This window comes from Procambarus clarkii, chromosome 56, assembly GCF_040958095.1.
Source record: "Procambarus clarkii isolate CNS0578487 chromosome 56, FALCON_Pclarkii_2.0, whole genome shotgun sequence".
NCBI classification, from domain to species: domain Eukaryota; kingdom Metazoa; phylum Arthropoda; class Malacostraca; order Decapoda; family Cambaridae; genus Procambarus; species Procambarus clarkii.
The window spans coordinates 16,380,683-16,404,461 of NC_091205.1; the positions used below are offsets into that span (position 1 = coordinate 16,380,683).

The 23,779-nt window shown below is 35.1% G+C and overlaps 1 protein-coding gene across 1 annotated transcript; it reads right to left on the bottom strand.

Moving 5' to 3' along the window:
* Positions 1–554: 554 nt before the first annotated feature.
* On the bottom strand, positions 555–23,721 carry LOC123770647 (WD repeat domain phosphoinositide-interacting protein 3). Its single transcript, XM_045762688.2, has 8 exons — positions 23,535–23,721; positions 20,808–20,984; positions 17,862–18,044; positions 17,007–17,153; positions 14,982–15,111; positions 13,418–13,522; positions 11,885–12,006; positions 555–11,476 (listed from the first exon to the last, which is right to left on the bottom strand). Exons 1-8 carry the CDS (start codon positions 23,599–23,601, stop codon positions 11,370–11,372), a joined length of 1,038 nt encoding a protein of 345 aa, XP_045618644.1. The 5' UTR covers positions 23,602–23,721; the 3' UTR covers positions 555–11,369.
* Between the last annotated feature and the right edge of the window lie 58 nt (positions 23,722–23,779).

Consider the following 23,779-nt stretch of genomic DNA (forward strand, 5'->3'; position numbering starts at 1 on the left):
CTGTAGTGAGGTAGTCTGTGGCTGTATGCTGCGAGTATTGATCACGGATACTGCAGCACTTATGGTGAAGTGCATACTGTATATATTTTGCAGGCACAGCTCTCACTGTACTTGAATTTACTGGACTGTTCCCAAGCTAAATAAAATATAACTGATTGTATCTGGGCCAAGAGGTCGAGCAGAGAGGGATGCAGTGTATGGATAGTTAATATGTGCTAGTGATGCCAAAGTTATTATCCCATTCTCACGTACAACAACTAAACATTCAAATCTCAAGTGCCCTATTGGACTCATGTGCAAAACTTAATTTCTGAACCTAACTATTTTAGGTACAAATATGCCACTATCAAAACCCACAAGCAAGCAGTTATGAAAATGAAGCACTAAGCCAGAAAGGCTACATAGCACCATTTAGGAAGCAGATTATAAAAGACTTCCTAGCCAAGATGAGAGCAGAAAGACACAAGGTGATTGATGTCAAAGGCATCAGATTCGGTGACGAAATACACAAATCACCTAAAATTTGTAAATGTAAACAGGTAAATAAAAACTAGTATAACTTACTTTTTAATTAACTATACTAATATCATATACAGTGTATTTACAAATGCTGTACACTTGCATTAGCAATATTATTATTATAATTAAATATCAAAATAGATTAGTTATTTCCCACTCTGAAAGTATCAATATTCTGTCAAAATCATAGAGCGCACTGTTGCCAAGCATCAACAGTGATTCTTTCATAATCACAAATACATTTCAGTAATTTTCACATAAAACAATAATATTTTTTGTTCTTTAAATCAATACATGGAGCACCTAATGTTTATTATACATAAACAATAAACATAACTTACAACTTGGAAGTTCATTCATGAATAAATTAATGTATAAATAGTTCTGTACTGAATTGCTACAGTTTGAAAGATTGACCACGGGGAAAATGAATGTCTTTTTTTTTTACCAGACAATGATAAGGAAAGTGTAAGTTGTGTGGAATTCCAGTCATCATAGGGCTTGTGTGGCTACCAAAAGGAAGCAGATTCATCCTGGATGGTTATTTTTTATTTACAAGTGCTGCCAGAAGCATATTAAAATTAAAAATATAGTACTATAATTAACAAAATCTACTTGGGAATTAATACATAGACTTTACTGTCATTTGGTATTTAAACTAATACAGTATTACCATTCATAAAAAACTTCTACAAGCAATCTATTAAAGTTTTGGGAAGATAATGTGACTAAAGAAAGATTTTTGAAGAAACAACTGAAATACTGTGCTGAACAATACAGCATAAAATAAATTAATTCATTTGCATAAATGGTTAAAATTTCTAACTACAGTACTGTAATACTTGCAATTTACTTGCTTATGAACGTTCGAGATGAAACAATTGAAACGCTGCTTATTGAAAAGAAGGAACATGAAACATCCGGAAGCAATGTATCAAACTTTGTTTAGCATTTCTCAATGTAATGTGCTACTGTTTGGATAACCAAACAAATCTTTGACACAGTGAGCCACTGTGTCCTGGTTCACGGAGCCTTGATTCAAGATTTTATAAAACCGAGGCCACGGGTATAAATACTTGAACTTTTAACTAGTCAAAATGTATGAAAAGTGGGAATGATTATTAACTACCAAGTAGAATCCATATAATTCTGCCCGAAATGCTATGCGTGTTAGTGGCTTTGTATGAATGTAAAAATACCAATCTTATGTAATTTCACTAACCCATTGTACCTTCTTGCAAATAAATTATCATTATCATTATTATTATGTAATGACATGGACAATAAGGGTCTAAAAAACAAACAAAAACTGAACTTTCAGTGTGGATATACAGTAATATGCTGCACATTCTTTATTATATCAACCTCTCTTAATCATTCAAATTATTTATCCTTTCCTAACAACTATAGTATCTATTCCCTAAAAATTGTATTTTATTAACAAAGAGTACCAAATGCAAATTGTTTTGGGCTAAATTTCACTAGTCAAAACAGCAACATTTATGCTGGAACGTGTGAAGTTCACAATCTGCACGTTCTGCAGATTGTGAACTGCCCAAGCACAAGAGAGCATTGATAAACAGTTGTTGATAATCATGTCTCACAGGTGGCACAGAAAATCCAACAATACATGGATAAAATTTTTTGTTTATGCTGAATCTTGCTACTGGTTACTAATCTGAGGGCAGAACTGGTTCCTCCTGCCACCCTTAATAATGTCAGATTTAAATGGTTTTCATAAATACTGTACAGTAGTACATTTACACTAATTGACAGGGAAATGGAAAGAAAACATGAAATAAACATTTGAGAGGAGCTGAGGTAACTGGATGATTCTATCAAGAAAAACAGTTACACTTCATATAAAATATTTTTATAACAATAAAATAAAATGTATAACCAGGTAATACAGTATGTATTAATGAATACACATAGCTTTACTGTACTTGTATACAGACATCAGCAAAGCCCAATTTAGATCATTAAAAAATTACCCTGCACCATATACCTTAAAATAATTATAGTGTTCAGAGGCCAGGTCCAGCATTATCAAACCCGAGACATACATGACAAAATACTGTAATCTTTTTACTTTCACTTTCACTGGTGCCAGTCACAGTTTTTCTCATTCAATGACAAGATTACCCAAGGAATACTCTTTTTAAAAAACACAGCAACTCATTTACCTTTAAATCATTCCTACTGTCAGTATTGAAAGGCTGGGAATATCAAAGTTTAGAAACTTACGAGCTACATAATCCCACATACGGCTTCAGTAGTACAGTAGAAAAGGGGCAAGATCTATATTAACAGTAAGTTTAAGCAAATGTTTCATTTGGGGTGTTTCCACATCTGTGTTGAGAGCAGAAAATACTAATATAAATACAGTACTGCAATAAGATGCAGACTGTTGAGTAACAACATTAGTCTCATTAACCTTGGATGTACTGTATTTACTTTCCATCACTGAGAGAGAACAACAGTGTTTACATTTTAACCCACGTGTGGATCTTAACACACAAGCACAAATAAGATTTAGAATTCTGCATAAGATTTCTTAAGACATTTTGAAACTTTTGTTCACAATTTCTTTATACACATCTAACTAATCCCAATGTACTAATCTGCACACTACTGGAAGACTTGTCCTACATGTTCCTTTCTATAATATGAAGTCCATAGGATTCAGTTTTACCTTATATTTTACCTTATATTAGTGGCAATACCTCCTGCATCTCCTTAAAATAAAATAAGGAACTGCAAACTGCTGGTATTGAGGTTTTGATTAGATCATTATTATTAAATCTTGAGCCTGTGGCCCAGTACTGGAGTCAAAGGATAATCAGTACATTGAGCAAGCTATTTCAAAGCTTATTAAAATACCATTTGTCAAATTTAATTTGCTTGCTTCACTTACATTTACAGCTCAGGATTCTAATTGGTGACTATTACCTTTTGTGCTATTCATTTTGTTCAAGTTGTTAAAACCAAATTTTGTTCTACTTGCTTTAATCATATACAGTATTATCAGTAACCTAAAAAAAATACAGCTGTAATACCGAGTAGAACACATACAGTCTACATTTCTTTGATGTATGTTAGTCATGTTCTTACTTCTTTACAATCCTACTTATTCATGTGAAGTCAATCTTCGACTGCTGTAGTCACTGTTAAAGAATGTTACAGTATGCCTTAAAATTTCTTCCATTACCTGCATTTTAATTTTAAACTTATTATCTGTTTAACAGATAATCATTTGTTGACATTTCATTGTCAACAAGCAAGATGAGACAACTCAAAGGAGTGTAGTAAGACTGCCTAAATTTGCATTACAGTACTGTAAATCCAATTCATTAAAGCATTAAACGTTTCCTATCTTAAAGAATCTTATATTTGAATGCAATACTGTATATCCATATACTGTACAGTACTGTAAATACCATGCTACTAAGGCACTACTATGTATGCAGTATATGCAGTGAATGTATGTATATAAAAATATATACAGTACATACACATACACACTGGCCAACATTCGTGCAACCTTTTGGGCCCTATACACAACATATGCAAGACCCACTCCTGAACATGCCACCTCGACATGGAACCCCTCACTTGAAAAGAACAAGTCAAAACTAGAAAAGAACCAAAGGCTTGTTCCTGAGCTGAAGGGCTTGAAAATATAAAGAATGAGGGAGCTGGACCTCACTATACAGGAACTGGAGAAGAGGAAGAATGAGTGGACATAATAATTACATTTAACATACTAAGGGGAATTAACAAGAAGCATCATTAAAAGTTAAGAACACCAGAACAAGGGGGACTTAAATAGAAATTAGACACATAAGAGTCAGATATATCAAAGAACTACTACTGTGTCAGAGCCATCAATAACTAGGTGGGAGCATAAAGTACAAAACCTCACTCCTTTATAGTTTGATAGGTATGCAAGTAATTATCTAAATATTGATACAAGTCAGAATGCAGACGATGAGTCACAATAACGTGGCTGAAGATATGATGACCAAACCACACACTAGAGGACGAGGAGACAACGACGTTTTGGTCCGTTCTGAACCATTATCAATATAACTTTTGGTCTGTCCTGGACAATCGACTTGATAATGGTCCATAACGGACTGTAACGTCATCGTCTCCTCATCTTCTGGTGTGTGGTTTGGTCATCACAAGTCAGAATTGGTTATATGGGCCTTTGCAGTCACAAATGATTTGAAGGTTCCTAGATATTGCACAGGATGCCAGTTCCTATTTATATCCCCCAAACTCATTCGTAAATATGTCTAACTTATGCTCAAAACGATCCAACGATCTTACATCTATTACGTTACCCAGTAATTTGTTCTACAAATCTACAACCCTATTTCCAAACTTGTACTTACCTAGGTCTTTCCTGAATCTATAAACTTACCCAATTTATTCAATTGTTTATGGCAAAGGAGATTCCCTGAGGATTTTATCAAGAGACATTGGGTGAAAAGGGACAGTGTGGAAGCAAAGTTTCCAATCATGAGAACTGGGGCAGTCAACTAGATGTAGGACTAAGTGGAGTAATACAGTTCTGACAGTATGGGGTCAGGTTTCCATTCCATAAATGCATATATGTATTTACTATTTGTGTCTGCAGAATCGAGCTATTAGCTCTCGGACCTTGCCTTTCTAACCAACGTATTTTCCTCTATTATGTTTACTACAGTACATATATATTTCTAACGCATGCACACACATCACCAGAAAGCAGCTGTCTAACTCCCAGTTACCTATTTACTGCTAGGCGAGCAGGGACATCATGTTGAAAGAAACTGCCCATTTGTTTCTGCCTTGGCTGGGAACTGAACCCTGGTCCATTGGGACTACGACCCCAGGGTGATATTCACTGAGCTGCGAGGCCCCCATGTACGTGTATGTGTGTGTTGTTTGTTTTGCATGTGCACTTCACTTTGCTTGTTTGCTTCTCATCACCATTTATATTGTTATACTTCACTGAATTAATTGAAAGCTAATTTCATGTTTGATCACAGCAAATGTAGAGAACCAAAATTAGGCATGTCTTGTGTGCCAAATTCCCTTTTCAAATATATAGTGCCAAAACTCTCTCTTTGAAAATTCATAATTAAATAATAAATGATAGTGAATAAAATAGGCAGGATAACAACACCGTATTTAGCAAGATCTAGGAAACAAATAAAGACACTGCTGCATGACAAGCAAATGCAGGTAAGAATGGGTCATTTGTTGCTTATTTAGACTTGTGGTAATGGTGGTGTTTTACTTGTTAATTTCTTTTGTGTCCGTGGGTCTCTTTTTTATATTTTATCAATCAAATATTGCATGATTTATTATCCTACATATTTGATTAATTAAATACTTACTAAATTATTAATCTTCAAGATAGGACATTTGATTTTAGTGACCAAGTGGCCAACAATACATGAGAGGGTTGTGTTCTGGCAAAATCTATTTAAATCTAAAACCCAGTACAAATCTTATATAAAAGTATAGTACAGTATAGTATATGGGAAAAAGTTACATTCCAGAAATATCCAAAAGTTCAACATGTTTATTCTATTTGTCAATAAAACAGCTGCCTGAACACTTCTAATACTCTCTCCACTTTCCAGCCACAAATACAATACTTTATATAATGAAATGCAGAACTTGGAAGGCACAATGATGTAAGAATATTCGCAATCCAAAATGTTGGTAAAAGGTAAGAATTGTAGCGAGTGGGAGAGCACAACATGCTGACAAAAACTGGCACTCCTCTCACAACAACTAATTATCTGCAGTCCAACCATGAATAAAAAGCAAGAACTGTATACTGTAACACCAAAACTGTTATGTGATAATAAACATAGTCTCCAAGAACGTATTTCTGTGAAGCAACTAGTGTTGACTTCAGTTCTGAGTCCTACCAATTCCTTTAGAGTAAGCATAAAATATCGAAAGTCACTCACCTAGTACTGTACATAAATATGGTGGCTGTATCTAAACAGATGGAATGTGATCATATACCAGTATAATATACAAGTTGTAGTCTATCCTATTTGGGCAGTTAATAGATTAACCCTTAAATGGCTACAATTGCTACATGCGATTTCCTCCTGTGCTCGAATCGCTAAATGCAATTTTTTTTATATTTTAGTTCTGTGAACTATACTTTTGTCATGTTCACAACATAAAACTTTAATTACTCGAGGCATTTAAGGGTTAAGAAAGTGTTCAATGGAAGGTGAAATATTAGCCTTAACTAAGCAGCAGGCAAACTGCTCAAGATCTGATCAAGGTACTGAGAGAAAGTAGGTGACTCTTGGGTGTGCAAGGCCAGCCAGTAGTCCACTTTAGAATAAATTGCATTCAATAAATTCTTAAAACAAAACTACAAATAAGTACAGTACCACATACAGTACAATGATCATAATAAAAATAAGCAAGCACTTACCACATGGAAATTTTTTGTTTATCATAAATGTAAGTAATTATCAAAAAAAGTGCAAAAATCCCTCCATTTGGTAATTTACCATTACACAAGTTTAAGTAAGAAGATAAACATTCCATTCATACCTCGGCCAAATTGGTAGAGAATAAATAGTACATCATGTTGCTTGTTATTTGACATTATGTAAAATACTTAAGATATGCTTGGAAAACATTAATGGCCCCTAAGATACTCCAACCAACAATTCTGGAAAAATTGACAGAATTTATTGGTTTTCAAATGCAATTTCAAATGACTATTAAACCTTGCATAGTAAAATATACAAGTTGATTATGTCAATGTACAGAAGAAAATCATATGAACTTGAAAATCAAAAATGTTCTCTAAGCTGAGTTAATACAGGACACCAAGTGAAATTCGAGTTAAAATATGAAGAAACACAACTAGTGAATCTACTATTAGAAACATCAATACTTGTGTTAAGCAGCTCATACCATCTAATAAGTTGCACCTCTGTATGTTAGCCACACTGCCAGATACATGTCTGCAAGCCTCTAATACCCACAAAGTATCTGTACACATGAATACACAGTAAGTTTGCAGATACAGTATAATTTTACTACAATTCCATAATATAGCCTAGGCAATAAGACCATATGATTTTTATGTTACTTGATCAGGACAGCATATAGTATTTATTATAAACTCTGCTTTAAAGATGAAATACCCAGCTATTGAATGAACATTTTTTTTGTCCTTTTTAGTAGTTTTTCTCAGCTCTACATATTGTTCGCTATATATTTATGGGTATACTAATACACAATTTGTTTTCTCACTCCATTTATATATTCTATTCAATCCCTTTGCATCACAAAGACACAGAAGACCTCCAAAAGTAAATAAGGACAATATAGCTCGCTCATTCTCATACCAAGACATAGGATATATAAACAGTCAAGACAGCTCTAATAAATAGCCACCAGGATAAGAGTACAAGTAGGAGAGCATGAGTGAGTTTACATGAAAATTATACAAAATAAACAAACAAATGGGACAATTTTATTTTGTAAAAATATGTACTTTGAAAATGATAAATCACAAAGTGGTGCTATAGTGTATCAAAATTTTAGAAAATAAACATCAAAGGAGAGAAAGGGTTCTCAGATTAACTGAAACCAGTGTATCTCGTATAAAATCAGAAAGTTTTGGCAATTCTACTATTACAGAATAGCATTCAAGCCATACCACTCTAATTAATAAATCGAGCGGGTCCACACTTGCAATATTGAAGTGTTGCTCCCATTTGAAGTAACATCTACAGTGACCAGGACTTTCAAAAACATCTCTACCATCTCCAAATATTTCAATCATCATGAGCACCTCTTATGGGGTTTCATGGATAGGGTTGGCCATCATACAAATGCTGTGGTCGCCTCTCTCCTGAAGTGAGCAGCAAGAAAGTGGGGCAAAACTGAAGTTTACTTTAGCACGTAAAAGTAAAACAAAATAAAAAAAACCAGGTACAAATATAGGGAAATGATAGCCAAAGAGTTAGAAAGGTATTCATTGACAGATGGGAAAATAGAATTCAGTAACAGGTGCATTTTTACTTTATTCAAGGACACTTGGAGAGAATGTGGCAAGCTGCAAAGTGTCACTGTAGGGCGAGTCAAGATCAGCCGTTCTTAACTCAGGGTCAGTGGAACCCGAAGTTGAGAACCAAACCTAAATTTTTTAGTCTAAAAGGCTAGGTTACCTGGGTATGCATACCCCAGGTTGAAAAACCACTGGTCTATACAATAGAAATTGTTACTGCCAGAAGGAACATCCTTTTGACTTTTCCCACGAAGATTTCCAAAGACGATGGAGGTCAAGCAAAAATCTTAAATGCATGGTTAATATACATTATATGCACCTATATTTGCAAGTAGAAATGTGTGTATATATTACACACAAATATAGTAGGATCAGTTGAATTTTCAACGAACTACAATGGACAGGATTAGCCATACTCTTTATCTTCTAAATTTTCAATTAAAATTTTGTTGATTTTGCAAATGTGTGATCTCGATCCTAAGGTTGTATGGTAATTGGTCATAAATATAAGCACAGCCACAAACAACACGATAATAAATTAAAATTTACATCAACCCATAACAAATATAAACTAATTCATGTAGTATTGAAAAAAATTAAAAAATATAACTTGAAAAAGATATTGTACAATACAATTAGTTCGGTTCGTATTCACTTGAGGTAAGGTGACATAATGCATAATCATTCTAAAGTCCTGATCATGCACATCTTTGAAGACCTTCATCACAGACCCAACAACATTGTCTTTGGCAGGTAAAAGAACAAATAGGATCGGAAAACTTGTAAAACGTAAGATGTGCAAAGCAAAGTAAGTAATCAATTTAGACATCACGAAGAGCTACTGTAATGGAAGCATGGTTCTGACAGTTTGTTGGCTTGGTATATGATATATAAGCACACACATATGGCATCATGAAAGAATGAAGGGTTATTGTAGAGAAAAATGCATTTTTCTACACGAATATAAATAAAACTGATTATAATATAATAACTGTAAGTACTCTTTAAGAAAATATCAGTATACTGCAGGTGTAAACAATGTCTTTGGAATCTAGAGGCAACTTAATTTGCAATGAATGTTGCAAGGGTGAAACAAAAAGTTGCCACAATTAAATAATTCAGGGATACTTAAGCAGGAAGCACTTGTGTGAGCAACTGGTGACCAAAGTCGGACCATTACATTAGTATGACAAAAACCCCATTCTCAAGAGCAGCTTCGGTTGCCATCAACTTCACAAACATTAAAACAATCCTGACCTTATACAACAATCAATTGTCAATTACCAAATATTCTACTACGTACATCACAACCAAGGATGGCATGCTTTGAGAGAGGTTATAGACTAAACCAGCAGCGTGTCCATGTGCAACAGGAAATAGCAAGTACCCTGTACGTCTCTCTCTGCTCTTCATATTACAGTAAAAATATAAAGAATTGACTTGTTAATATCCCTCATATTGTAACAAAAATATAATTATTCATTTGTAATGAAGAAAGATGCTTCTTCCTTTTTCACTGAGAGGTCAGCTAAGGAAAAAACACTGCAGTAAACTCAGTTACCAGAACTCTTTATAACTTTTTCTAGTTAGTGATATACTGTACACCAAATTGATGCAACACATACCTTAAATATCTAATCAACTGTTTACCTAACGTGAAAATTTATATTTAGTATAAATTAGTTGTCGATACGTATAAAATTACATTATAATGACATAGGTAATCAGTAAAGGCTAAAAATAATTTAGGTACAGCAAATTCTTCACATATTTATATGAATTTTTCTCAAGACAGTATACTAGGCATTACAATACAGTAATAAAATAGAAGTTTCTTCAACTGATATTATATTTAATAGGTGAAAAATAAAATGGTCAATGTTTTGTATTCACTCCAAAATGTTCTCATAATCCTCAATTTAAAATCAGTTTGAAAAACACAGCTAATGAAACTAATACCTCATCACCAAACATATATCAAGTCTTAAGAAAACTTATTTATTACTTGTAATTTTTGTTTCCTAGTTTTAATTGGTACTGTCCCAAAAAATCCTCCTCATCACTGTAAAATGAACATTAAATTACTAGAAAAAGGAAGATTTTAAGTCTAAGAGTCTTGAATCTGCTCACATTGATAACAATTCATCTATGCTACTTTCTACAATATATACACAGTGGAGAAACAAGATGATAGTCTCAATTTCAAAGAAATTATATCTTAAAAGCCTAATTTGTGACATTCTGCATTACTCTTCCACGAACTGGATGGATACCAAGTAAACCACTTTAAATACCTCAGTTTACATAAAAAATTTAATTACTTAAAATAATCAAAATGATTTTTTCAGTCATAGGATTAAAACCTATAGAGAAACTCTTCAGGCATTAAAAAAAAAAAAAAAAAAAAAAAAAAAAAAAAAAATCTGGCATAAATAATGTATAATAATTTATAGTATTCAAGAAGTCTATTATAAAAGCAGAAATGCTTCCAAACTCGTATAACTTGACTATTTAAGAGTCACAGATAAGTGGAAAATAAAGAATGGCTTCATGAAGGGCTTCGCTCTAACTTAACTGAATATTTACAGAAAAGAAACAGCATTTTCTAAAAAATGGAATTAGAGACTGGACATATAAATTACATAACAGTGGACTATCACATCAACCAGCGCACGAAATGGCAACATCCAAATCGCAACAACCTCAAAAATTTTGACAAAGAGTACAAGTTCAAATTCCCATTAAGTGTTGTTTGAAAATAACACAGCGTGTAATTCTCGGTAGAGTGCAGCGCGCACTATGTCCTGTCATCTGTCATCTCCAGAAAGTGTGCGTACACTTCCCGGTTACACTCACCTTTGCTACTGAAGGTGAACTTGTAATAGCTTCCATCTGCACATATTGCTGTGGGGGAACAAAGAGCACATAATTTAAAAATTCACATATTAGAGTATTCACCCAATCTTTGTTGGTAAAATTAAACCAACTTTTATTAAAAAGATCTTGTAAGACATGCGCTAATCAGTGATATAGTTACTTAATATTTTACTAATCCAATTTAAATGATTAATTCAATCACTTGAATCTGTTTTTTATAAGTTTCTATATCATTTTCATAAAAATTAATTCATTTATTTCCAAAAATGACTTATTTTTGTATAGAGGCTTGACCAGGGCTGATTTATCGAAAACAATTGTACGTATGTGGCCAGAGATTTGCTGAATCAAGATTTGATACTTAACCTATGACAGTTGCTGGTAAGAGGAAAGACACATGCACACTGAGATAGTCATACATATCTTGGTACTAACCTATGACAGAGTTGCTGGTAGGGCCAAAGGCACATATACACTGAGATCCACCTGGTACTTCAAACTTACAGAAACTCCACTTGCTACTGAAGTATTTAGGCAGGAAAGATGCTGATGCAAGGCTGTTGAAAGAAAAAGATTTATTTTAACTTTCAAAGAAATGCAAAGTTAATTTCATGTCAAACCCTTCCAGAGAAACATGTTACACGTAAACTCCTTATGATAATTATAATTACAACTGCCTATTTCTTCAATATCCATGTGAATACAGTGGTGCCTCAAATAACGAATTTAATCCGTTCTGGCGCCATTGTCGTCAAGTGAAATGGACGTCATACAAAATGAATGTCCCCATTGACATTAATGGAAATCAAATTAATCTGTTCTACCACCGAAAAACATCAATATGATACTTGATGTTTTAAATAATGGAGAAGCCTACCATACATACACTTCACAAACCTTTGACATTTTTCTTTCTTTAAATTTGTTCAATATTTATTTTTCATTTGTCTTATAGCAAAAGGTTCGTTCGGTGGTCGGGAAGTAGGCTGCTCTATGTTTCTTACATAAAAAAAAAAACGAAAAATAAAAAAAAAGTTGAAACAATTTGAAAAATGGACACATGCCATAAAGATTCGTTCAATGTTTGACAGGTAGGCAGCTCCATTATAACAATCTCTCTTTGTTTCAAATGTGTTCCATATGTTTTGTATTTTTCATTTACATCTCAATAATGGAGCAGCCTACCTGCCGAACACCGAACAAACTTTTTTGACATTTGACATTCAGAAATTTCATTTTTTTTCTACAAAAACGTCAATGCTTTGCAACATCTCATCAGTCACCCCTTTATATCCCAGCATCATTAGCATCTTTAAACAAGAACAACACAATTTATTTGCATCGTCAGAGGTGTCCAAGAATGTGCAAGAAGCAGCGCGACCCCACCATGTGGTGTTGACGTTACTCAAACGGCCATATGGGACGATATGTCGCCGATCGGGCCGGTCGTTACCCAAAATGTTCGCCTTTTGGGGCGATCATTATGCAAGGTACCACTGTACTGTGATTTAAAACTAACTGAACTACAAGTAGTTCTACATACATATATATATTATCAGGTAATTAGGAAGGAGTTTAACGTATGTCTACAGGCACAGCAAAGATGCAATTAAGTTGAAGCCAAAATAATAAAAAATTAGTTTTTAACCAAAAGCCAAATAAAATGTAAAACTGTAGTGTCTTTTCTTTTATAATCACCAAAAAAGTTTTTTTTTGTTCAGACAACTGCCCTCAAATTTTATTTGAATCAAATCAAATTTTTCAGACAAATGCCCTTGTTTACACCACGTAAACATCTTGCTTGTGTAAGCAAAATATAAAGAAGTGACTGCTCAACAGACTAATATCTATACATCAGTCAATTAAGGAATAAGAGGCAGGAACGGTGGCCCATCTCCTGCAAGAAGAAACTAAGAGAGAACATAATTAAGACTGAAAGAGACAGACAGACAATCAAAACCAACCAACCTTGACTGTTTGTTCTTCTTGTCCTCGTCTTCAGTAGCAAATACGTGCACAGTTCCGTGGTCACTAGAAACACACAGTAGGGATGAATCTTGACTGAAGTTGATGCTGTTGATTGAGAGTACTGATTAATCTCTGAGAGTATCCTGTTGCTAGTGTAATTCACTCTATATAATATATATATTCACTATATATCTAACCCAAGTATTAAAACATGTACTACAGTATTTATTTTGCCTTGTCTTATAAAATATTTAGTTCTCAATTGTTGCCAGAGATTCACATTGTTAAAATAATCTGACTAACTCTCAAAATTCACCCTAGCTGGTAAGTCTCATGTCTCCATATTTTTTTGTTCTCTGGTGTCCTACTTATGACTTTTTAATTTTCTTGCTGTTCTTAACATTCTCAAGTAATCTCTTAGCCAAGTATACAAGGTCTTCCTCAGCTTCAAACTACTGCATAGTTCTTAGCCAACTCTTGTCAGCCACAATGCCGAGCTTTAACCGCTACTAAGGTGGATAATATCCTCAAGAATTATGTACCAGTAAGTAGACGATGAGTCACAATAACGTTGGCTGAAGATATGATGACCAAAACACACCAGAAGATGAAGAGACGACGACTGGACTGTCGTTGTCTTCAGTTCGTCCTGGTCAACGGACCACAATCGATTTGATAAGTGGTCCACGAAGGACCGAAACATTGTTGTCTCTTCATCTTCTGGTGTGTGGTTTGGTCATCAATTACCAGTAACACCAACAATAAATAATTTGATACTTTATGGAGACACAATGCACAGCATTATGAAAATCTTCAACATTGTCAAGATATTCATGAAGTAGAGCATACGTAATATTCTCAGTTGTTAAATGTTTGTGTAAATCACTGGTTCCCAACCAGTCGGTCGGGACCATCTTGCAATGTTAAAAATAACTGGCATCAATGTTCTACCTCTTAATGATGTGACAATTTTTAAATTCATTCTTTAAATATTTCTTTTTTCAATTATGAAAGTGTGCCAGGGCACTTTCATACTGAAAATTGTTTCAATTATAAAAGTCTTTTGAGATTTTCTAATTGACTTTCTAATACTCAAAAGACTTGCAAGTCTTTTGAGTCTTTTCTTGCCCGAAACGCTATGTGTACTAGTGGCTTTAGGTATTGTATGTACTATCTGTATCTTTAAATCCATCATTATGTAACTCAATGGATGTACCTTTACCTGAATAAAGAATCTGAATCTGAGTACTCTATTACAAAATAAGGTTTCGAGTCCAAAATTTACGTCCCACATAGTGTCATGTGGGAAGGCAAATTAATAAAATCAAGAAAATTTGAAAATTGTACGAGAACAGTGTACACCATGTGGTATGGAACATGGTCATGCTTATTGCTATGATTATCTTACTTTTCTTAAACCTTCATTAAATTCTTACATGACATCTTAAAACAATTACACACTTTCAGTGAACTAGGTAAACAAGTTTCATTTCCATTGATCATCTGATCTCTTTATCTCTAATTAAGTTAGCCTATGGAATTGTATTATTCTAGATGAACATACCAATATATAGTTGCTGCATTTGCACCTCTGCGGAGCTCATTCAACTGGGTTCCTGTAGCTGTGTCAAAAATTCTGATCAATGTACCTTTTTCCGAGGCTGTGGCTAGTCTTGTCCCTGGGAGATTGAGGGCTGAAAGTAATGACAAATGTAATAAGTCTATTCATTACCATTATATGTGTGAGCCTTTTGCCCACCAAGACTAAGACAAGCTGAGAAGAATCTTTTGTATATATTTTGACTCGACTAGAAACAATTCTTAAAAAATTTGTTGAAGAATTCCATGTTATAGATTGGCAATCACATGTGTCAAATAAGTGTGAGGTTAATTAATATGGATCCTATAGCACAGTGTATACATCTCTATCTAACATCTATATCCTCGAGGATCTCGAGTTCCATCTCAGGGTGGGAGAGAGTTGGGCATGTTTCCTGTCACCTAATGCCTCTATTCACCTGGCAGTAAATAGGTTGTTGTGAGATAGTCAGCTGTTGTGAGATGCATCCTGGGAGGGAGGGGAGGTCCTTGATAAACGTAACAGGCTTCCTGATTGATAATTATCCAGAGAGCAGTTTGGTGTTATTATATTAAGTTATGCCTGGAGAACTTTTTAAGTTCATATAATGTACTTTTTCCATCTCCATTCTGGGAAAGATAGAGTATTCTCTGGTGTTGCCTAGAAAATAAATCCCAGCAAAGACAATTTAAAAGTTACCTGCCGAGTTGGTACAAAACACCAACCTGCTCTGACTATCATGACTTCGTTTGATCATACAAACAAATTACTATTTTTGTTATGTTTATTTATAAATACTATTTGTCCCAAATCAAACTGAATACTGTACTGTACTTTGAATTTAAATTAAATATTAAAATAAATTCACTATAGTTCAAAAATCAATGTCCCCATGGCCTGGTTTCTAACCAGGTTCACTACAAAAGTAATAGTCTGCATGTAGACCCTCTAACCACTGTCCACTACAAGAGCAGTAGTCTGGGTGTAGGCCCTCTAACCACAGACTACTACAAGAGCAGTTGTCTGTGTGTAGGCCCTCTAACCACAGTCCACTACAAGAGCAGTAGTCTGGGTGTAGGCCCTCTAACCACAGTCCACTACAAGAGCAGTAGTCTGGGTGTAGGCCCTCTAACCACAGTCTACTACAAGAGCAGTAGTCTGGGTGTAGGCCCTCTAACCACAGACTACTACAAGAGCAGTTGTCTGGGTGTAGGCCCTCTAACCACAGTCTACTACAAGAGCAGTAGTCTGCGTATTGACCCTTCAGCCACAGCCCACTACAAGAGGAGCAGTCTACATGTAGACTAAACCCTCTAACCATAGCCCACTACATGAGCCACAATCTGCATATAGACCCTTTAACCACAGCCCACGACAAGATCAGGAGTCTGCATGTAGACCCTCTAACTACAAACTATGAGAAGAGCAGAAGTCTGCACCTGAGTGCTGCATCAAATCCTAATGAGAGGTTAAGAAGGATCTTCCCTTGCCATAGTAAAAACCGAGTATTCTGCTCAGAAAAGTATTGTTCATATGAGCCCATAGCTTGTTTTTTTTTTGGGTCAATAAAACTAAAATACAGTAAATACAAACATAAATAAAACCTTCAGCTAATCAAATGTCCATATTTCTTGAGTTAGAATTGTGAGGAATTATTTTATGGTGAGAGTTGTTAGGATGTGTTAGAACAGATATAAATGAAATAAAATAATCTTGAAAACCCAACTTCATTTTATAAATTGTGCCCGTGCCCTTCTGTTTGCTAGTGTCATTCCTCAGTCCCATTCCCCTTTCCATTCCAAGAATCTCTCATTCTATTTATATTCATGTAATGTATAATAACATACTATGACAAGTACAGTTATAAAACATTATGAAGTTTAATCAAATGAACACAGATGAGAGATAAATAGTATGAGATAAAGAATATACGTGAATTTGAGGAATGATAGTTACACAAGAGAATGACAAACAGCACGCATCTAATATTGAAATTTCAGAAAATCTCACCAATACAACTAAGAGTTGAGTCATGAGCAAGAATATCCTGTGGAGATTTTTCCGTGTTGGCAAGGTCAATGATGAGCACGTGGCCAGCGCGGGGACCAGGGAAGGCAAGCAGTGAATTGTTGCTATTGGGACACAGCACACACAACCCTGAAAAATAGTAAATACTACTTAAAAATCTGCATATTATAATACTACTACTACTACTACTATTAATAATAATAATAATCATAATAATAAAAAAATGTATTTTATTTAAAAATTATACAGAACATGATAATTGTTAATTAGCTATTAATTAAAATACTGTACCTGTTTATTAGATGTCCTATTAGAATATATTATGTATGACAAATTTACATATTGAAAAAGTATCACAATTATAAATTTATACCAAATGATTATTTGATTAGCACACTGTACTTTCAAACAGCTGTATAATTGCAATATTTATTGCCTACCATGTAAATGAATAAGATTAATATTGTACGTTATGAAAAAAAATTCTGATATTTCTGTGCAATATATTTTTTTGTTAAACCCAAAGAACATTCAACAGAGTTCATTTAATTATGTGACTCACGGTCACATACTCTCATAATAAGGAATGGCTTACTTTTTTTTGTACTGCTTCCTCTAGCAATAATGGGTGGGGGGGGGGGGTGAAATCCCAGAAAACTGAATGTTAAATGAACAAGAATTCCCAATTTTTGTGGCAAATGTGGTCTTCGGTAGTTCCTGGGCAGACAAAACCTTACAGTAGCAGAGGCCACACACGAGCAAACCCACATGAATGCTGCTTACAGTAGAGCCATAAAAATATGAATAGAGTATCCCTCACAAACAGAACAAGTTTACCTTTAGGGTTATTTGCAGTGTCAAATACATGAAGCTGCTGAGGGTTAGATGTAAATGTGTAAACTTTGATCATGGTGTCTAAGATGACTACAATACGATCGCGGCGCAATCGCACACCACGAACTTCAGAAGCAAACTCTAGTTCAATAACATGCTTCTTTTTCAGGTCATCCCAAACCATCACTGAAAAAAAATTGAGCATTAACCTCTGCAGTGCACACCTGTTTTTGGCAAAACTTCATAGTGCAATTGTTAAGGACATAATTTTTGTTGTTTTTATAAATGTTCAGGTAAAGTTAATGTCAAAATGTTTTCAAACTCAACCCTTTTCATTAAAAAAAACAGTGATGAAAACATTAAAAACATTAAAATAGTGTAATAAAAAAAAAAAGCAACTCTCAGAACAAGATTTCTAGGTTGGCACAGCACAGTGATCAAATACAAATAAAATTTCAAAGAAATTAAATCAAATCCTCATAGAAAAACTTCCTGCAATTTGAAGGACCAACAAGGTAAACCTGCAACAATAATCTACAGATTTCTTAGAAATGTGTAAACTTAAAAAGTGAATAGTCAAGTTTGCCTAATGAGTGATTACACAAGCTGTATGGGTGTGAAACTTAGTGAGGGATAGTAGAGCTAATTATCAGGAAACAGTGCTAAGCTCATATGACTATATAGCACGATGATAGTAGTGTACGTATATATTTTGTATTTTTTCAGTAGTCACTGATCTGTTACCAGCCACCGACTTCAGTAGCAGTTTAACCCAAGTAACCATTTACTTTATTAACTGGATATAGTTGGAATAAATGGGGAGGTAATAGACCAAGTAATGTTTTCTTTGTTCACATATTTAACTCAACCATGAGAGGTTAGTTTCTGCAGTTGTTCACCTAGAAATGTGGAATGGTCATCTTAATTTGTACCTGCGGTGTTGTACATGTAATTAACATTGTTTTTATGTGGTGCAGGCATGCCAACATGGTTTCTCCTCATATTACTGGATTAATTGCAGCAAATATGAAACATACCATCAATATGTTGACTAGCAATACTGTAATGAAAATGCTTTGGAAATGGCTTTGACAAGAAGCACAAATACAAGATATTTGTGATTATATATAGTACAGTAATTAGAAAAGTTAAACGAGATGCATCTAGGACATCCAACAGCAGTGTTGGCAAGGCTACTGTGGCCAATTGTTTGAAGAGTAAATCTAATCTTTAAAGTTTTTCTAATAATGAATTTAATATGACCATGAGCAAAAGCATGGCACTGAGCAAGTTTGAAATACTGTACAAGTAACCCATTTTATGTATAAGTGCTGGAACCTGCTGCCAGTCAGGAGTAGTGGCCAGGAGGGCAAATTAGTACTCACCTAATTTTTTGTTGTATTTTGAGAGTTAAGTTTTGGCTATTTGGTTTCACCTCTCAATTGTCAATCAACTGGTGTACAGGTTCCTGAGCCTCTTGGACTGTATCACATCTACATTTAAAACTGTATGGAGTCTGCCTCCACCACATCACTGCCTAAAGTATTGTATTTGTTACAATACACTGTAACTGATACTGACACTGAAAATATTCTTTCTAATGTCTTTGTGACTCATTTGGGTACTCAGTTTTCACCTGTATCCCCTTGTGAAAGTACCACCCATGTTAAATAATGTCTTTATCTACCCAGCCAATTCCCCTGAGCATTTTGTATATACTGTACCTGTGGTAATCACGTCTCCCCTAACTCTTCCGTCTTCCAGCGATATGAGGTGCAATTCATGCAGTGTTTCCTCATAACTCATAGTTCTGGAGTTAGTCTAGTGGCATACTTTTGAACCTTCTTCAAATTTGTCTTGTGATTGACAAGACAGACTCCATGCTGGAGTTGCATATTCCAGGTGGACTAACATATGAGGTATAACAAGGTTCTAAATGATTCCTCACGCAAATTTTTAGAGACAGTTCTGATGTTAGCCAACCTTGCATTTGCAATTGAGGTTATCCTTTTTATGTGGGCTTCAGGAGAAGATTTCAATGTGATAATATCAACTCCTAGGACTTACTTTCTGTCCATTTCTTGGAGCACTTTGTCTCCAATTTGGTACCTTTTGTCTGACCTGCTCCCTCTGCCTAGCTTCATTACTTTACATTTACTTGAGTTAAACTCTAGTAGCCATTTGTCAAACCATTCTTTCAGTTTTTCCAGGACATTAGTGATTAGCAAAGAGTGCCAACTGATAGCTCCTGAGATGCAAAGTACAATAGTGTTTGGAAGCACTGTAAATGTATATGAATGCACTATCCAGAGAGTATTCTGGTCAGAATCTACTCATCTTTAGTGTATCCTGTTCACAAGAATGGCCCAAGAGTGATATTTGAAAAGGTTCCTATTATGTCAGTATGGAATGTTGACCATGCCCGACTGAGCATGATCCTGTCTGTGGGACCAGCTGGATCATGCTCAATTCCACTCAGCATGATCCAGCTGTACCACTCAGGCCCTCCCAAGGACACAACTGAGTGGTACAGCTTAGAAAGTCAGCTTAAATTTTAAACATATACAATCAATAGAAAGACATGTTTTGTTTTTCCATTTTCTCAATTCCACTCATATATAATATTGGTAACAAGGATTAATAGTACAGTACTGGACAGTAATGTCTAATATTTGGAGATCAAGGCAGTACATACTTCAGTATAAACTTATAAGTAACAGGAATCTCAAATTTATCAATTTCTGTTAATACTCAGATGTTCAGCAAAATTGAAAAATAACATTAGCATATGTAAAAAGTCAGATACACTGAACATCAACATTTAAAAATAAGGTACATACAAAATTAAATACAAAGTTCAAACACATACTAATACCTGTACACATAAAAATGGACAAAATTACATAGATGATAAGATAATTATTTATAAAGATCACTAAAGACTCTTACCCTTATTTGTTGGATATTTGGGATGTGAACCACCACCAACAAGGGCCAGATAGTTACACCTAAACAGCATCTCAACATAGCCAATGCCTCCATCTGAGAAGTCTTGCCTTTCTTTCTCCTTCAGAGGATCACAATTGTAAACTCTAAATCCCGTGTCCATTCCACATGCAAAACATCCTGAAAGATGAGAAAAAATTGAAAATTTACACAATTCTAAAACTTTATTTCCTGTCCATCATTTATACTATTTTCATACAAATGGATCTAGAACAAATGTATGCTAGTAAATATACACTAAACAATACTTTATATGTAGATAACTTTTTTACTTAACAAGCATTTCCAAGTACTGTACTGTATTGTAATTGCCAACACCGGCTACTCTGATAACAACTAAATAGTATGAGTCCTTAACCAATACATTCAGCAACAGCTAAGCTTATAAAAGCCTGATGGCATCACTGGTATGCCAACTCCTGTGAAACTGTCCACTATCAGACCCATTATACATATGTTATTAAATACAATACAAACAAATTCTGACACTACATAAAATATTTCTGGATTACATGTGTATGGCTCTCAGCAACACCACCAATCACCACCACCAAGGGCCAAATAGTAGTAAAGTTTTATATGTATACTTTACTACCAGTTAGCTTTGTCTTCAAAGCTGTTAGCCAGTGTTGTATGTAGTGTTGGGCATTGTAAGGATTCTTAGGTATTATATATTTGGCCTTTGGTTGATTATTAAGATACACAAGACATTTTCCAGTGGCTAAGTCCATTCTTCATCATCAGAGGCAATACAATTTTTGGGGTGAGTGGGAAAATTTCCTTACACTATTCTTTGATTACAATATAAAGTACCCAGCCTTATCTAGCTATACTTAAAACTAAAATTTAAGTGATGCTTTAAACTCAATATTGACATGTAAAATAAGCTCTCCAAACAGGCTTCTGTAAAATACTTTTATATCATCTTAAGACTGTAACACTTGCAATAATCTACCAGTGAAGAAAAGCTATTTGGCAGAATAAGCATATTACACCAAGGATGGATAATGCTACATTTATTAAAGTGAATCTGCACTAACTTCCATTTGGTGTTTGGCATCGAGAATCATGCCAGCAAACAAAAATAATCTTCAAATATGTCTCCTGAAGTGGACTATAGAACACCACAGTAAGCATAATAGGAGAGCCACAAGGCCAATTTTCACAAGAAATTGGCAACTATCAGTCATAATTTAATATTGGAGATGACTTTGGTACCAGGTGAAGTATACTCTACTAGTTACAATAATTTAAATTATTGTAACTAGTAGATATACAGAAGCAACAAGAAAATGCTATTTATATATCTTCCATGCTGAGATGGGTGATACAGCCTCTATTGCTCATAATTCATGTACAGGTATTTGCATTTAAGGCAAATTGAAGGCAAACTTAAATTTCATTTAAGTATGGAAACTAGTGCTCAAATACCTATGCAGATGATGAGTCACAATAACACTGGCTGAAGATACTATGTCCAAACCACACATCAGAAAATGAATTCATCCCTAGTGTAAGCATTATAATTTACAGCTCATGATGGCTTGGAGATCATGAGGTTGTTAATGACAGCTAGTGGGTGGAGGGACTTTAGGTATTGACATAGTTAATGAGCATTTTGTGCACATATGTTGCAGGCAGTCTGTGCAAGAGGAAGGGATGGCTCTTTAATGTGGCTCTGATGAAGGGAGCCACATTACCACTGGCATGGCTTTTTTGTGGGTCATGAGGCTAATGAGCATTTTGTGGACATGAGCAGGAAGCTAGCAGTGTCAGTGGTAATGTCATTGATGAACACATTGTTGACATAAACTATAAGCAACAGTAGCCATAGGGAAGATCAATGATCACAAGCATGTCTAATGTGGGTCTCATGGAATTAAGATACAAGCAGTGATGGTCATGAAGAAAGTCACTGGCTACATGTATGGCTCATCTCACGAAGACAAGTTCCAAGTAGTAAAGTCCATGGAGGTCATTAGCTAATGGCTAATATACGGCTAATGTGGGTCTTGTGGAACCAAGAAAGAGTGACGGCCATGGAGAAAGTCACTTACTACAAGTATGGCTAATGATCATCTATATTATGGACACAAGCTATAAGCAGTGGGGGGGGGGCCACTGGGGATGTCACTGGTTACTAGCATTATTAATAAGCTTCACATTTTCACAAGCTACAAGCAATAAGGGCCACTGGGAGGTTACCTGCTACTAACATGCTTAATGAATGTGGACACAAGCAACAAGCTCATGGAAACAAGGTACAAGCAGTGAAGGCCATGCGGGATGTTGATGGCCATAGCATTGCTAATGAGCAATACTATGGCCATAGTACAAAAGCTACAAGCAGTGAGGGTCATGGTAGGTGTCGCTGGTACTAGCACTGCTTAGGAGCATCTCTTGGGCACAAGCAACAAGCAGTGACGGTCATGGGGAAGGCAGCTGGCTACTAGCATCGCTAATGAGCGTCTCACGAGCACAAGCAGTGAGGGTCATGCTGAGGTCGTTGGCTACTAGCATGGTTAACAAGCGTCTCATAGACATAAGCTACAAGCAGTGAGGGTCATGGTGAGGTCATTGACTACCAGCATGGCTAACGAGCGTCTCGTGGTCCCAAGTTACAGAACCTACAGGTCCTGGTGCCTCCCCCCCGCCCCTTAATTCGCTCACCTTGGTCCTGGTTGAACCCAGCGTATGCTAGGCCATTACCATATGAGTTTTTCGGTCCTAAATTCATTGCGATGATTTTTAGAATAGGGTAAATGTCTTTTAAAATGTACAACGGCGTCTGTATGACATTTCTCTCTTGTGACCTGCCGATTCTACGCCATATGTTCCAACAACCTGAGCTCCTGTGTGTGTATCACCCGCGGGTTGACATACACTGTCTATTAAATATATATTTTTTATCGTGT